Source organism: Rhinolophus sinicus, linkage group LG04, assembly GCF_036562045.2.
Source record: "Rhinolophus sinicus isolate RSC01 linkage group LG04, ASM3656204v1, whole genome shotgun sequence".
NCBI lineage: Eukaryota > Metazoa > Chordata > Mammalia > Chiroptera > Rhinolophidae > Rhinolophus > Rhinolophus sinicus.
The window spans coordinates 97,880,731-97,895,812 of NC_133754.1; the positions used below are offsets into that span (position 1 = coordinate 97,880,731).

The 15,082-nt window shown below is 45.4% G+C and overlaps 1 protein-coding gene across 1 annotated transcript in view; it reads left to right on the plus strand.

The window, feature by feature from the left end:
• ATP8A2 (ATPase phospholipid transporting 8A2) overlaps positions 1–15,082 on the plus strand; it is a 418,517-nt gene that overhangs the window by 369,518 nt on the left and 33,917 nt on the right. The window contains exon 29 of the mRNA XM_074330045.1: positions 2,892–2,996. Coding sequence (XP_074186146.1) covers positions 2,892–2,996 — 105 coding nt within the window. The remainder of the gene's footprint in view (positions 1–2,891; positions 2,997–15,082) is intronic.

Consider the following 15,082-nt stretch of genomic DNA (forward strand, 5'->3'; position numbering starts at 1 on the left):
CCAGTCAGCACACAATACATTCAGCAAATTCCAGAATGACTTCATTTCCTCATTATAATCCCAGATTGGCAGTTAGATGGAAATAAAAGGTAATAAGAAATTTCTGTATATAAATGGGCCTTGATTTTTGAAAAGCTTTCCTTACTAAACTGATTTCTTTTGAAGCACATTGTGTATACATTTTCATCTACATTTAGAATTTGACATTTCCTTTTAACTTGCTCTCCTTCCATGCAAAAGAGAATCCAGGGGGAAAAGTTTCAGAAACAGAGAGATGAAAAGTTCAAGATTCTAAGCTGATCTATTTATTTTAAAAGCCCCTAATAACCTGGAGATACCCTTAGCACTATCTGAAGTCTCACAGACGAATCTCACACCCTCCGGCAGTGGCTGAGCACCCCCCACCCGGCCCCTTCTGGGATCCTCTCGTCTCTTGATGTGGGGTTAGATGAAGCAAGCCCTGGACCACTGGGGATAAGCCATTCCCAGATAATGGGACTCAGTCTGTCCAAACTGTGACTCACAACAAGCCAAACCCCAGCTCCTGGTGAGACCTAAATTACATGCCTGTGGCTGACGCTTAAAGGCTGGCGTTTTAAACCTAGATATGTTAGGTTTCAGTCCATTCACATGTAGACTCTGACGGGGGAAATTTCAGAATCATTTGCCTAAGTAAAGGCCTTCTTAGGTAAACGTTCTTGAGAAAGTGGTTTTAAATTGCTAGCATCACCTCTCCTCCAGTCGTCCCCAGTGTTGCCATTCAGTGTTCTCAAATACTGGTTACGTTCCCGGGCTAGCTCACGGGGGCTAGCCTGCTGACATGCTGGAAAGTTGCCGCATAACTCTCGGACGTGGATGCAGTTCTGCTGAGAACATGCACGACGCTTAGTTAGCAGCGTCAAGACACTTCGGTCGTTTCCCTCTGAGGTGATTGTGCTTAGCGTGTTTCCCCGAAAATAAGACCAGGTCTTGTATTAATTTTTGCTCCAAAAGATGCATTCGGGCTTATGTTCAGGAGATGTCATCCTGAAAAATCATGTGAAGGCTTGTTTTCCGGTTAGGTCTTATTTTCAGAGAAACACGGGAGGTGTGGTGGGCAGACTCCTTTTTCTCTTGACCTAATCTATAGATTTCCAGTGCTCGGTGCCCAGCAGCCCAGCTTTCCCATTTCCCGCCTACTTCTTAGTGTTTCCCTTCTCTCCCGGCCCGGAAGATAACACTGGAGCTGATCTAGATGAACGCTGCTTGCTCTGTGTCGGGGGCAGGGAGGGTAGAAAGAGAGGATGATGGTGGAGTCAGGACAGTCCTGAAAAGGTGAGAGAGCTCATGCCTGAGGACTCACCAGACCTGTTCTCATGGGACCTGCACATCTGGGGTGAGTCCAAGTGAGCTGGGAGCTGCCATTCAATCGGCTTGTTGTCGATATAGCTCCATAATTATATTGAACAGTGTAAGTTTTAATGTTCTTTTTGGCTGCCTTTTCCCAGCAAAATGTTAAACATTTTCTCTCATTTATTGTTTAAATTAAAATTCCATGGTCACTGCTTTGAACTGCAGTATTTTTATCACCACTGAGTCTTGGGACACTGCATGGCGTAATTAAGGTATTATGTGTTAAAACCCGTGTGGTTAAGTCCTCTTGTTTACTTTGGGGAAAAGGAATGGCAGGCACGTACACAGTGTGTTAGTACTGATACTCCATTACAGATTAACTCGGAGTGTTAGGGGATGCCTGGGCATTATCTTAACAGACGTCCTTTCCTTGAAGGTGCAGGGCGGGTGGGACGATGTGACTCCACTAAAACAGCACACGTTTTCAGAATGTCCCAGTGACACTGTGTTCACTTCCGTGCAGATACACTCTCAGTTTTTGTTCTTATTCTGACTTGGAGCCCTGGTGTCTAGCAGGATCTTTTAGTTCATCTATAGTGAAACTAATGAAAAGCTTTTCAAATATGCAAACCTGCCGTGTATTGCTAAGTTATGAATGTGTTTCTTTCTGCAGTTTTCCCTCCTCCCCGTTTCTAACCTGCATCTTGTTAAAATGCCTTTTCTTCGCCTATATTGTTTCCAACCAGTAGCTTTCTATGTAGTCTCAATCTTAGGAAGAGTCTGAGACCAGCCACTTATTCGAACAGTGTAAGGTTTTCCTTTTAGTTTAATCAGAAAAAGGCTGCAGGTAGCTCTTCCCACAGTTCCAGACAAATGACATGTTCTGGGCTATGGCGGCAAGGCCATCTTGCTTGTGCCACTTCATTGGTTGTTTGACGGCTGTGACACCTTGTGGGACCCCTGGCGAGGCTGTGTAAGAAGGAGATGGAAAAGCTGTGCCTGGATACTTGTGCTGACCCCAAATTTCAGGTCAAGGGTTTGGCACGAAGAGCCTGGTCTCTAGCATTATAAATCTGATTCCTGCTGTGTTAGGGGCTCTTTTCACACTCAAGAGAGAAAGGAAGCTGCTTGCCCAGACTTTCTGATCACAGTAGGGGACAAGGCCAAGGGACCAGCACATGTCCACTAGGGTGAGGACTTAAGAGTGTCTTCTGGGTTGTTAGGTCCTGCAGTGAAAAGCTTTAGAGATGGACGCATGCATATCCAGGAATCCGTCTTTGGTCTGAATGGCTCCTCTAACAGAGCCCAGGCTTTCAGCAAAAAGCACCCTGGTGTTTAGGAGGGTGACTTCTGATATTCTGCAGGGCTTGGGATACTCCCCAGGTTATGCAGGTGGAGCCCTTGCCATGCGCAGGGACCGCGAATGCTCCATGAGCCCCAAGCCTCAGCCTCAGTGAGTCAAAGGGCATCCAGATGTGGCCCAAAGAAGGAACGACTGATCTTTACAGCTGTGTAAAGTTCATGTGTCATGTTCTTATTGTCTTTTCCTTGTGACACAGGGCCAAGCACACCTGCAAAAAAACGTTGCTGGAGGAGGTGCAGGAGCTGGAAACTAAGTCCAAAGAGCTGGGAAAAGCCATGCTTCGGGATAGTAATGGAAAGAGGTAGGCCTCTTCGTCTGAACATTTAAAGAACACAGGTTCCTTGGCCCTTTTCCCTACTTTTCCTTTGGTTTTTCTTTCTCTCTTCTCGGTTTCCAATGTGAGCACGGGGCACTCCATTTTAAGCATTTTGGTTATTCGTTTAAATATAGTCATAGTGAAATTTAAATCACACTTTCTGGGTGGCAACATGAAATCTGATTTTCTGGGTCATCGGGCCTGCCCTCAGGCTAAACGGGGGCTTTTATTGGGTCTGGACAGGGGCAGGACAAGCCGGATACTGAAAACAGAAATAGTAGCAATATTATCTTAAGGTGGAAAAGTTCAGTGTTAGCAGTATTGCCAAAGAGTCTCTAATAGCTGGTAGGCCTGTGGTATCAGGCCTAATTAGTACACTAAAGGGTGAGTATCTCCCAGGAAGGTTTGCATGCTGAATAATGCGTCTTATTCATGTAACTCTTGTTACAGTTCACGTCAAGTATACCTGGGGGACTGGGGGGGTTGTTTTGTTTTTAATGAATTCTTATTTTCTGCTGGTGTTGAGAAAGTATGGCGTCATCATATACTGGCTAGTTCCTGGAGGTAAATGAGGCTGCTCCCCCTCCTTAGTTCTCATGGAGGATCAACCAGCCCTTTCTTCCCGATACCTAGCAGTTGGGCATATGAGTAGTTTTTGTGTAATCACATATGTTAAAATGTTATCGGATTGCATTTAGTTAAACTCCCAGTAATACCAAAGGAAATTCACCTGGACCCAAGAACACTTAGCAGTGTAATACTGTGTTTCCCCGAAACTAAGACCTAACCGGACAATCAGCTTTAATGCGTCTGTCATGCGGGAGACCCTGCTCACTGCGCCATTTGTCGTGCTGGGCGGCCTGCGGGGTCTCTACTCCCGCTCCCCATACAAGAACGCAGGATATGGTGAGGCCAAAAAGGAACACCCACGGAGCCATAGATGGGGGAGTCATACCACTATATTCTCTCTGGCGGCACTATACTCTCACTGGAGGCTGGATCCACACTGTCCGTAAACCGCCATCCACACTTGCCAGCCCAGCCGCCATCTTCTTGCTAGCCCCCATTCTTCTTCTCCTTCTTGCTAGCACAGCCACAGCAGTTATATTAGTGGCCAATGGCTCACTGGTTACAGCTGACGGCCAACTAGCCACAGCTGATGGCCATGCAATCACAGTTGGCCATTTACTACCTGAGCCAGGCACCTGTCTATGTGAGGCCGAGAGCCTGGAAACTGCTTTCTGGGGCTCTGCCCCCACACTCCACCCCTACAGGCTCTCGCCTCACAATCTACGCAACAAGCGTCTTCCGCGAGGGGACCTGTGTGAGGAGCCTGGGGGTGAATGCAATATCCTGGACATAGCCAGGCTCTCTGGGCACAGCCAGGGTTTCTCAGGGCACCACCAGTACTCCTGGGCACTGCCAGACTTCCTGGACTTCTTAGGGTACCACCTGTCTTCCCGGACACAGCCAGGGTTTCTCAGGGCACCACCAGTGCTTCTGGGCACGGCCAGACTTCCTGGACTTCTTAGGGTACCACTAGTTTCCCCGGGCACAGCTAGGATTTCTCAGGGCACTGCCACTCTCTGTGGGCACAGCCACACTTCCTGGACACAGCCAGGGCTTTCAGGGCACTGCCACTCTCTGTGGGCACAGCCACACTTCCTGGACACAGCCAGGGCTCTCAGGGCACTGCCACTCTCTCTGGGAACAGCCCGACTTCCTGGGCACAGCCAGGGTATCTTCAGGGCTCAGCCAGACTTCCTGGACTCAGCCAGGGCTCTCAGGGCACTGCCACTCTCTCTGTGCCTCTCAGGGTACCCTGCTGGAACAACAGCGACTCACAATCAAGGTGCTTACATATTCTCAATGGCGGCCAGTCAAGAGACAAAAGCAAATATCCCCCAGTTCCACTAACAACAGTTCCCAAACAAACAGTCAAGCTGTCCATTAAATTAGGGATGGAAGGCAATTCCCCATAGTCCATAGTCATTCACCAGGGCTGTCCTGGGGGTGAGGGACGACCTTGACCTCACCCTCATCTCCCACGGAGGACTCAGCAAGCGTTACCTCCTGGGACTACAAGTCCTGCATCCGGGCTGCCTGAGCAGGAACTTCCCAGCCCACATGGCCACAACGACCTTCGCTTTCTCCGGCCTGTGCTGGTTGGGGAACCGTCCACATCTTTCCACCTCTCCACGGGGCTCCATCTCTCCAGCAGCTGCATGGCTTTTCCTGTGCTGGTGGGAGAACCGTCCACGTCCTCCCACCCCTCCACGGGGGTCCAGCTCTCCGGCAGCTGCTCCTCTTGGTCTTCCTGAGACTGAGTGTTCATATGCACAAACTGCTCCACCGCCCTTCGGGGAACTTTGGCCGGCACCATACCCTGCTCGCTGCGCCATTTGTCGTGCTGGGCGGCCTGCGGGGTCTCTACTCCCACTCCCCATACAAGAACGCAGGATATGGTGAGGCCAAAAAGGAACACCCACGGAGCCATAGATGGGGGAGTCATACCACTATATTCTCTCTGGCGGCACTATACTCTCACTGGAGGCTGGATCCACACTGTCCACAAACCGCCATCCACACTTGCCAGCCCAGCCGCCGTCTTCCTGCTAGCCCCCATTCTTCTTCTCCTTCTTGCTAGCACAGCCACAGCAGTTATATTAGTGGCCAATGGCTCACTGGTTACAGCTGACGGCCAACTAGCCACAGCTGATGGCCATGCAATCACAGTTGGCCATTTACTACCTGAGCCAGGCACCTGTCTATGTGAGGCCGAGAGCCTGGAAACTGCTTTCTGGGGCTCTGCCCCCACAGCGTCTTTTGGAGCAAAAATTAATATAAGACCCGGTATTATATTATATTATATTATATTATATTATATTATATTATATTATATTATATTATATTATATTATATTATATTATATTATATCCAATCTTATAGTAAATCAAGACCGGGTCTTATATTAATTTTTGTTCTAAAAGATGCATTAGAGCTGATTGTCTGGCTAGGTCTTATTTTTACGGAAACATGGTAAAGAGGCATTGCTGTATGAGAGACATGCAACAACTCAAAAATTGAGTACCACTCTCCTATAAATGCTTAGAAGGAAACGTGTAGCCAATTGCTAACGAAAAAGAAATCTAGAAGTTGACTACTTCCAGAGATTCCTGTTATGTGTTTTGTTTAGCATCTGTGTATTTGTACCATCTTTCAAAGGAGTGAAGACAAACCATTTGTTTTCAAAGGGAAAAGAAGCGAAATATTTATTTTCTGCTGAGAAATATTAGCAGTATAATTTCCAATAACTGTTCCTCTTCTAGGAATAGAATTATAGAGTACGTAGTTGAAGTTGTGATTTTGTGTTTATTTATGACTCATTTTTTAATTAGTGAGCCCATAGCATTCATTGTGCGGTAACTATGCTGGTCGCTGTAAAAAAGTATCAGTCCACAAGACAAAAATCAGTAAGCTTACAACCCCGACTACCTGGCAGGGGCTGGGCTTGCAGCAGACCTACTTCTAGCCATCACATGGGACCGCGCATGGCTCAGGCTGGAGCAGGGCTGTTCGGCCCCTTTGATACTTTCGGCACAGTCCTCAGCACCTTCTCGATTTTCAAGGACCTACAGAATTCTCTGAGACCTGAAAAGAAGCATATTCACCAGCTCTGAAAAGAAGGGAAAGCCTCTGCAAATTGAAATGAGTAAATGTTTAACACTCTACATACAAGATGCTTATCAGTGTTAATTACTGTTAAGCTTAATAAGCACAGTAAGTTCTGTCATTATTTGAAAACAACTTACAGCCTCTCCTGTCTCAAGAATTTTCAAGTGATTGCTGAGAGGTCGTAAGTCATTTCGAAGTAAAATGAGAATTTCAAAGCAGAATTCTAAAACTCCTTGCAGACATTGGACAGGAAAACATTTCATGTCATGTGGCACGAGAACATGCTCCATCTGATGTGGGCAGGGTCTCACGCTAGCCTGTGAGGTTCTTAAAACAGGCGTGGACATGAGCTCAGTAGCACGGAGAGCATTCAGAAAAGGCAGTAATCCAGGGGGCCATCCGGCTTAAGAGGTCAAAAAAGGCTTCATGTTGGAGATAGGATGGAAAACAGGGCTTTGAGGAGGTGAAGAACTTGGTAGACAGAAATGATGAGAATGTGTTTCCGGCAGAGGGACAGCCTCTGCAAAAGGGCAAGGCAGATGGTGTGCAGGGAGCAGACCCCACTTGGGCTTGGAGGGTCCCGTGCATTTCACAGAGATCTGTATTTGAATTCTGGCTCAGCCACTGGTTAGCCACGTGACCTTGAGCAAGATATTTCATATAATAGATGCTCTCTTCATCGCTTATAGACTAAGACTAATATTTGGAGGGGAGAGGAGTTAGGGTTTATGAAACAATACGAACAACACAGCATCTTGCCTGACCCCTGGTAGGAACTGAGAATGTCCGCTGCTAGTCTCCAGGTTGGCAGGAGAGTCATGATACTGAAGTGTGTCATGGGCTGTCAGCCTTGAAAGAGTGTGAACCCATCCTTATATATATATATATGTAAATATTTTTACATACATATATATATATTTTTTTTCCATAATGCAAGTAGGTTTACCAAAGTATGTGAGCCCATCTTTGCTTGTTGATAAAAAAATTGTAATTTGTAAAATTCCTTTATCCTGTTCAGAATTCTCTTTTAAAGGTTCAAATGGATATTAGAAGATTAAATTAGAGTCTAAATGTGGTTGCCTACCTTCTAGGTTGTAACATCTGTTTTCTGGTCACTTTGTGTACCTTTCACAACTCTAGCTCATGTGATTGTGGGTGTGAATGTGAGTGTAACCACTTGGTTATAGTGCCCGGTTTCATTTTCCCCTGGTCCCAGGGTCTTGCCTCACTTTTGAGTTCCTAGCAGAGGATAGTTTTGACTCCATGCCTCCCATCTGTCCTTTGCACTCCCCCCCAATTTGTTTACCCCGCCTAATTGCTCCCAGATTTTCTGGGTGGTCCATCTGCAAACTAGATAATGGAGAAGTGCTATTCTCTGCAAGAGCGGATTTTGTCCTGTTTGGCCTCCCCAGAGCTGCCTCACAATTGTTTCTTTATCACCTTTGTTTGCTTCTTTCTCACCTGCTGGAGTCCTGTGCGCCTCTGGTGCTGGTGGGAGTGGGGGAAGATAAGCCTCAGGTCGGAGCAGAGGGCTCGAGATTTCTTCAACTCTGCTCTTCCTTCTAAAGATTTTACAGACTCCCTCTTTGAGAGACCCTGAGTATTTTGGTCTCTTCCCACACTCTCCGTTCCTTCCCCACCCCCATCTGATGTTTCCGTTTACTTCAGCATCTCTCTCTAGCTGTTAGTCTGGCACATGGTAGAAGCTTCATGAATATACTGTGTTTCCCCGAAAATAAGACCTAGCCAGACATCAGCTCTAATGCATCTTTTGGAAGAAAAATTAATATAAGACCCGGTATTATATTACATTATATTAGACCTGGACTTATATTAAAATAAGACCAGGCATTATATTAATTTTTGCTCCAAAAGGCACATTACAGCTGATGGTCCAGCTAGGTCTTATTTTTGGGGAAACACAGTATGTTAACTGACTGACTGGAAATGCAGAAGTCCAGTGAGATGGCGGTGAGGCAAGGAACGGGAATGCACCTTATCTGTGCAGCCCTGCCGGTGCCTGGTGTGTTAGTTCATGTTGAAAGTGGCCACGGAGAGATGCTAAGAGGTACTCAGGTGGTCACCTGGCTCCCGTGAGAGGGCCCCTTATAGAGGGCTTAGGAATAGAGCTAACAAAGAATCACAGATGGAGAGACATTTTGGGTGTTAGCATCGCCCTACCTGTGCAAAGATGGCGGTCTTGGAGCTGGTCCTACCACCAGCCCACAGCCAACCCTGCCTTCTGGTGCCAGCAAAGCCTCTCCCGCCCAGGTGTCCTCAGCATCCCTAACCATCCCAGTGTCGCTCAACTCAATTCAGAAATCCTTCAGGACATTCTACCAAGCCAGAAAACCCAGGTCCAAGTCACTGGCAAATATTCTAGCACTTTTTCTTAGGTATGTACTCATGAGAAATCGAACAAAAATCTTTTTAAAAACCCTTCTGTGCCAAATTTACAATTATGGTTTGAAATGGTAGCTAGGGATTCTAAGCATTCCCTATGCCTTTTATTTATTCAATAAAATACTTGAACATTTTATTGATCTTGTCTAAGCCCCACACTTTTACACTATTTTGGGAAGCATTAAAAATGTATTAAGATGCTTCCTCACGGTTGCTTTGGTAAATCTTGTCTTCCAAAATTAACCTGGGTAATTTACGCATAGATAAGCCTGTTCCCATGACTTAGATAAAACAAGCTGACAGTGAATAAGGGCCAGATCCGGGAGTCTGAGATCTAGAAAGTATAGTGAAGTAAGAAAATGCAGACGGTAATGAACAAATGTGTTTTCCTTGATGTTAGCTTGTCTTTGTTTGGTGGAACATTTTTCTTGACTCGTTTTTGTGTACCTTACACACACGAGACACGCGTTCGTATTTGGATTGTTCAGAATACCTTTCCCCAAACCGTCTTCCCCAGTAATCTTTACCCACGACTCTCTGTATAGAATAGAGTCGATCATGTATAACCTTACTTTGCACGTGTGTAAAAAGGAGGAGCTAAATGGGAGAATTCCTTTTTTCAATGTTTAGGTAATATTTTCTTCTCCCTCTTTATTCCTAAAGTGTAACTCATGCAATTCTTTTTTCGTTTTCTGGTGAAAGAAAATCTATTGGTGGCCATTTACCTTTACAAATATAATGTAAACAAATGCCTGCAACGTCATGTAAGAGGACAAACTAACTTTCTTCCCTCTTGAATTGCTTTTCTTCCTTGGTGTGGGGTAGAGGGTGTTCTGTGTTTTAGGTATTTTGGCAATAAGAAGAAAGGTGAATACATTTGACCAGAACATCTAGTTTTCCACTTACACTTAGTCTGAATAAACAACAAGGAGACCCTTGTTTTGTTCTAGATCTTCTTTCTGTTCATCACAGTGGATGGGAGGGGGTGGAGGGTGGACCCTGAGCTGATTTTCTCCGGTTTCAAGGTCAAGGATTCTGGTTGCTGCCCCTGCCTTCTGCCAACAAGGTGGTAGGATTCTCTTTCGCTTAAGTGCTTTCCTGCCTGAGTATAGCTTTCTCTGTGCCTTTGGTCAAGGTTGTCACCTTATGGTGAGCCATCAGTGAACGTCCCTCCCCTTCGGTTTTATGTTCTCCCTGAACTCTGATGCACGGGCTCCGTGACCCCAGGGCCGTGGCAGCGCACACAGGGTAATCTAGACATCCCGTCTGCCTTTGGGAAATTCAGGAGGGAAATCTGATTCACTCCTCTGTCTGGGCGCCTGTGCTCACCCCTGCTTCCATTTCAAGGCTCCCTGTCCCCAGGCAGGGCACTGGTCCAAGCTGGTGACCTGGGGACCCCAACACTAGACTGAGCCTGATCTTCAAACAAATGAGAGACTATCCCCTGCTCCAGGCAGCACTCGCCTAGGGCTCTTCCTAAAACCAATTTCATTAAAAAACAAAATCTCCCCACCACATTTTGAGTGGATACTCTCCTAAAAAACATCCGTTATGCTTTGATCATTGAGCAAGCAGAAACCCTTGCTCTTTAAAATGATGTTTAAAGAGCTACTTGGTATTGTCACACCTCCAAGTCAAAATTGGTACAACTGCTGAATAAAAGATAAATATGAGGAAACCCCAGCTGGAGGGACACCAGCTTTATTGGGTATTATTTCTCCGATACAGACTTTCTTTCATTTTTTTCTGAAAGTATTGGTGTTGGCAGTGCACGTTTCTGTCTTCCCTTTGTTTCCCTCTCACCCCTTCTCACGCTTTTTTTTTCCCCCTTAAAATATCTATTAGTTTTCTTATTAGCTAAAAGGATAGGAAATTATGCCATCATTGTAGCGTACCTCTCTGGGCCAGGTGGCAAATGTCTACTTCCAACACCTGGTTAAGATTTATTTCCCTTGCAGCTGCATTTTTTCCATGGCTGTGTCACAAAGTCGAGGAAAGAGCACAGACTATACAGACAGACGGACCTGAGTTGGGCTCCAAGGCCTGCCACTGACTTAGCTGTGTGACCTTGGCTGGGTTATTAACTTCTCTGAATTTCAGTTTTCTCATCATACCTTTGATTTGAGGTTTAAATGAAATAGTACATATAAAATCTGTAGCATATGTAGGTGTTCAGAAAGTGTTAACACCCTAACTTAGAAGCTGAATTATAATGAAATGTCGCTGGCCATTTTAATACATGTGGGTTTTCCCAGAGCACTCAGAGAGAATGTGAGTACAGCAGATTCTCTGGTTTATGTCTTCAGAGTATGCCCCCAGGCTGGGGGACAGGGCAGAGAACTAGCTGAACCCCAGGCACATCAGAGCAGTGTGGGCAAGCTACAGTGAGCTTGGGATTGGGGGCGGTGGGGGCAGAGTTCAAAATCCTGGCAGTTTCCCAAGTCATCCTGTTTGCAAAGAAGAGGGTGTACCAGCCAAGCTGCATCCCCAACTCCAGATCTCCCGCTGAACTGCTCTCCGACATCCATCTGAAACGGAAGCACTTCCACGCCGGAGCTCACCTTCTTCCCTCAGAACCAGCCCTTTCTTCACGTTCTCTGCTCTCGTAGCGACAAGAGAGTCAGTGCCTCAGACTTTCTCTGGGCCTCATCTTGTTTCCTCTTCACCTTTGCATCTTTCTTCTTCAGGGGTGCTGGGTCTCATGCACGTTCTTATAAAGGGGCCACTTTCCACTTGGCCAGCAAATCCTAACTGTCTGCCTGCCAGGGCACTGTCCCCTCTTCCCTCCACCCTCCGCACAGCTCAACACTTTGTTTCCTAAGCACTGCCCAGGCCACGCCACTACTGTAAAACCTTTGACGGTTTCCCACTCCCTAAGCACAGACCAGGGCGGCAGAATGATCTCAGCCTCCTCTCCCGCTTTTCACATGTGTGACTCAGCCTCCTGGCTCCCCCTCCCTCCCAAGCTTCCCCATGGAAGCCATGCTCTTCTGTGACTGATGACCCCCTCGGCCCTTCTCTGTGGACTGGTCTCATACAGCTGTGTCAGTGCAGGGCTGAGCTCTGTCTGGGTCCTTGGGGACAAAGGAGACAGACCCTTGTCCTGCAGGGACCTCTCTCACATCACTCCATTATGTCTGACTTTCTCCCCACTATGGTCATGTCGGCCTAGGCTTCCTTTAATTCATTCATTTTAAAAGTGTTTTTAATTATTCAAATATTCAATATACACAGTAGTAGAGAGACCACCACAGCGAATTTTGTATACTCACTGCCCAGATTCAACACTTATCAAGATTTTGCCACAATTGCCTCGTCTAGCCTATTTTTGTCCCCATTTTTTCTTTGCTGAAGCATATAAAGCAAATCCTAGCCATCACAACATTTTATCCTTACTGTGTTTCCCTGAAAATAAGACCTAGCCAGACAGTCAGCTCTAATGTGTCTTTTGGAGCAAAAATTAATATAAGACCTGGTATTATATTATATTATATTATATTATATTATATTATATTATATTATATTATATTATACCAGGTCTTATATTATAGTAAAAGAAGACTGGGTCTTATATTAATTTTTGCTCCAAAAGACACATTAGAGCTGATTGTCCAGCTAGGTCTTATTTTTGAGGAAACACGGTACATACTTCAGAATGTAGCTCTAAATATCACATGATACATTAGAACATGTGTTACAACTAATATAGTATACTTGTCTATGTTATTACATGTAAATACTATAACTCTAATGCCTATTATCACATCTGAAATACTAACAATAATTTCTTGGTATCAAGTGATACCCAGTTTATAAACTGATTTTTTGGATTGTTTCAACCTTGTCTTTTTCAAGTTTTATTAGACTTGTATGAGGATCTAGGCAAGAGCCATGTGTAACATTCGCTGGCTGTGTTTTTCAGTCTCAATTTTGAGAAGTTCCCCCAACACCATCCTCCTTGTTTTTAATGCCACGGGCTCAGCAGAAATTATGCCCCATTTGATTTTTCTCATAACGATTATCACCATGTGCTGTGAATGTAAGTTTCCCCCTGCGTAGAAGAGGGAACGCAGTCTCAGAGAGCTGCAGCTTCCCTCCCAGCGTCACCCAACTGAAGACGAAGGCTGGACCCACGTCTTCTAACTCCGGGCCTCTTTCCATGAAGCCAAGCTAATAAGAGCCACCCGAATGCTTCCATTTTCAATTTCATCTTTATTAGAGTGCCTGGAAAGCAGTGGAGCCCCAGAGAGACGAGGAGGGATGCCCGCCTGGGCGCCTGGCAGTGGGAGTCCCGTCAGAGGCCACAGGAAAGGGTCAGAGTCTGCCAATTTGACAATGTCACGTGCAGAACTACAAGGAAGCTGGAGAGGAATAGTTGAGTGCTGTTGCCTTTTGGATCCCTGTATGTAGAAAGAGCGTGGAGCAACAGAAACCAGACCCCCTAAAGGAATACAGAAGCCAAACAAGCTGACAACTTCAGAGCAAATCAAGGAAAAGGGCTTTGTTGAACGCTGGTAACTGCCTCGATGTGGTTCAGAAAAGAGAAACCTGATTGAGAAAGATGATTTCCAGCCGGAATCACCTTCATGGAGACTGACGTGGTCTAGAAAAGAAATCAATCGAGTGTGTTTAATCTTGCGTAGGGAAGAACCTTGGGCAAGGCCTAACGCCAGCAAATATTTTCATTTAGACAACAGGGAGAGTTCTTAGGGAAACAATTGGGGAGTCAACAACACTTCCAAGGTAAACCTCTAGCCTGGCCGACAAATACTCAGAACAGGCGAGGAAATGCATTGATGGACAAAGGGAATCCATGATCCAAGAGATTACAGGAAGGCTGACTGGTTTACACACAGGGGTCTCTGGTGACTGCATCCTGGGCACAGGAAGGAGAACATAAGGAAAATAAACTCTTAAGGAAGTAAAATGCCTGATTAGCATTTAGTTAATGCCTAAGCTGCCTGTGTCAACTAAAAATAATTGATTCTCTCTTATTTTATGGGTACTAAATCCCAAAAGCTCTTTTCTTATTGTTGTTTTTATGGACTGGTGCCTGATGATTTAAACTTTTATAAATACCATTTGTCATCTGTTGTGAAACAGGAAAAGAGCGTCTTTGCACCTTTCAGCAGTGCTTTAGATGTATCAGACCTACTCAGAGCTTAGCTACTGCTCACTGCTGTAATAAAAGAAGTGCAGTGTTTTTGTGAAACCCGTGGAGAAAAGATGGGAAGAAAGACTAATTTCCTTGTGACGTAGGGAGGATAACTTGAAGAAATTCATTTTTTGGATTATGGCTTAAGTTAATGTCAACTTTCTCTGTTTGCTAACAAGACTCCTTTTTAAAGATCACTTTTACTCATGAAGTTAATGCCCATGACTAACGAGTACTGATGTCTCATTGCGTCCCTTTGAAAGTAATAGTATTTTATCCTTATTTTTGAAAGTTGGTTTTGTTTAACCCATTTGAGCAACAATAGAAGTTAGATTTTTTTTTTTTAACGTTTTTCCTTGTATAGGTCCTATCATTTGAATACTGATATTTTTACCTTTCGAGTAGGGGTTAGTTCTTCATGAGATTCTGAGAAGATCTTGGCTAATCACTTTTCTACTTCATTATCAGTGAGTTGTTTGCTTTTCAGCTTGACTCCCCTTTCTTCCCTACCTCCAACTGTGATGGATCACTGAGAATAAACCGATCCAGCCGGCTGAAAACGGGTGACCAGGAACACCCACTCTGAAACTGAGTTACTATTTAGGCAATCCAGAAATAACCAGATTCTCCTGCTGGTTTCCCTGTGCACTATTCCTAAGTCCTTAGGGAGGCTGAGGAGAGAAGTGGAGACACCCGGGTACCCTGAAAGCACACGTGCGAAGTTATAGTGCTTTTAAGGGGATCTGTGACTCCCCTGGATGCATTGGACTCTCCAGAGGAAAAAGGACTCGGAGAGGCCGTGCTGGTTGTTTCGTATTTATATTTGATGCCTGCTTTT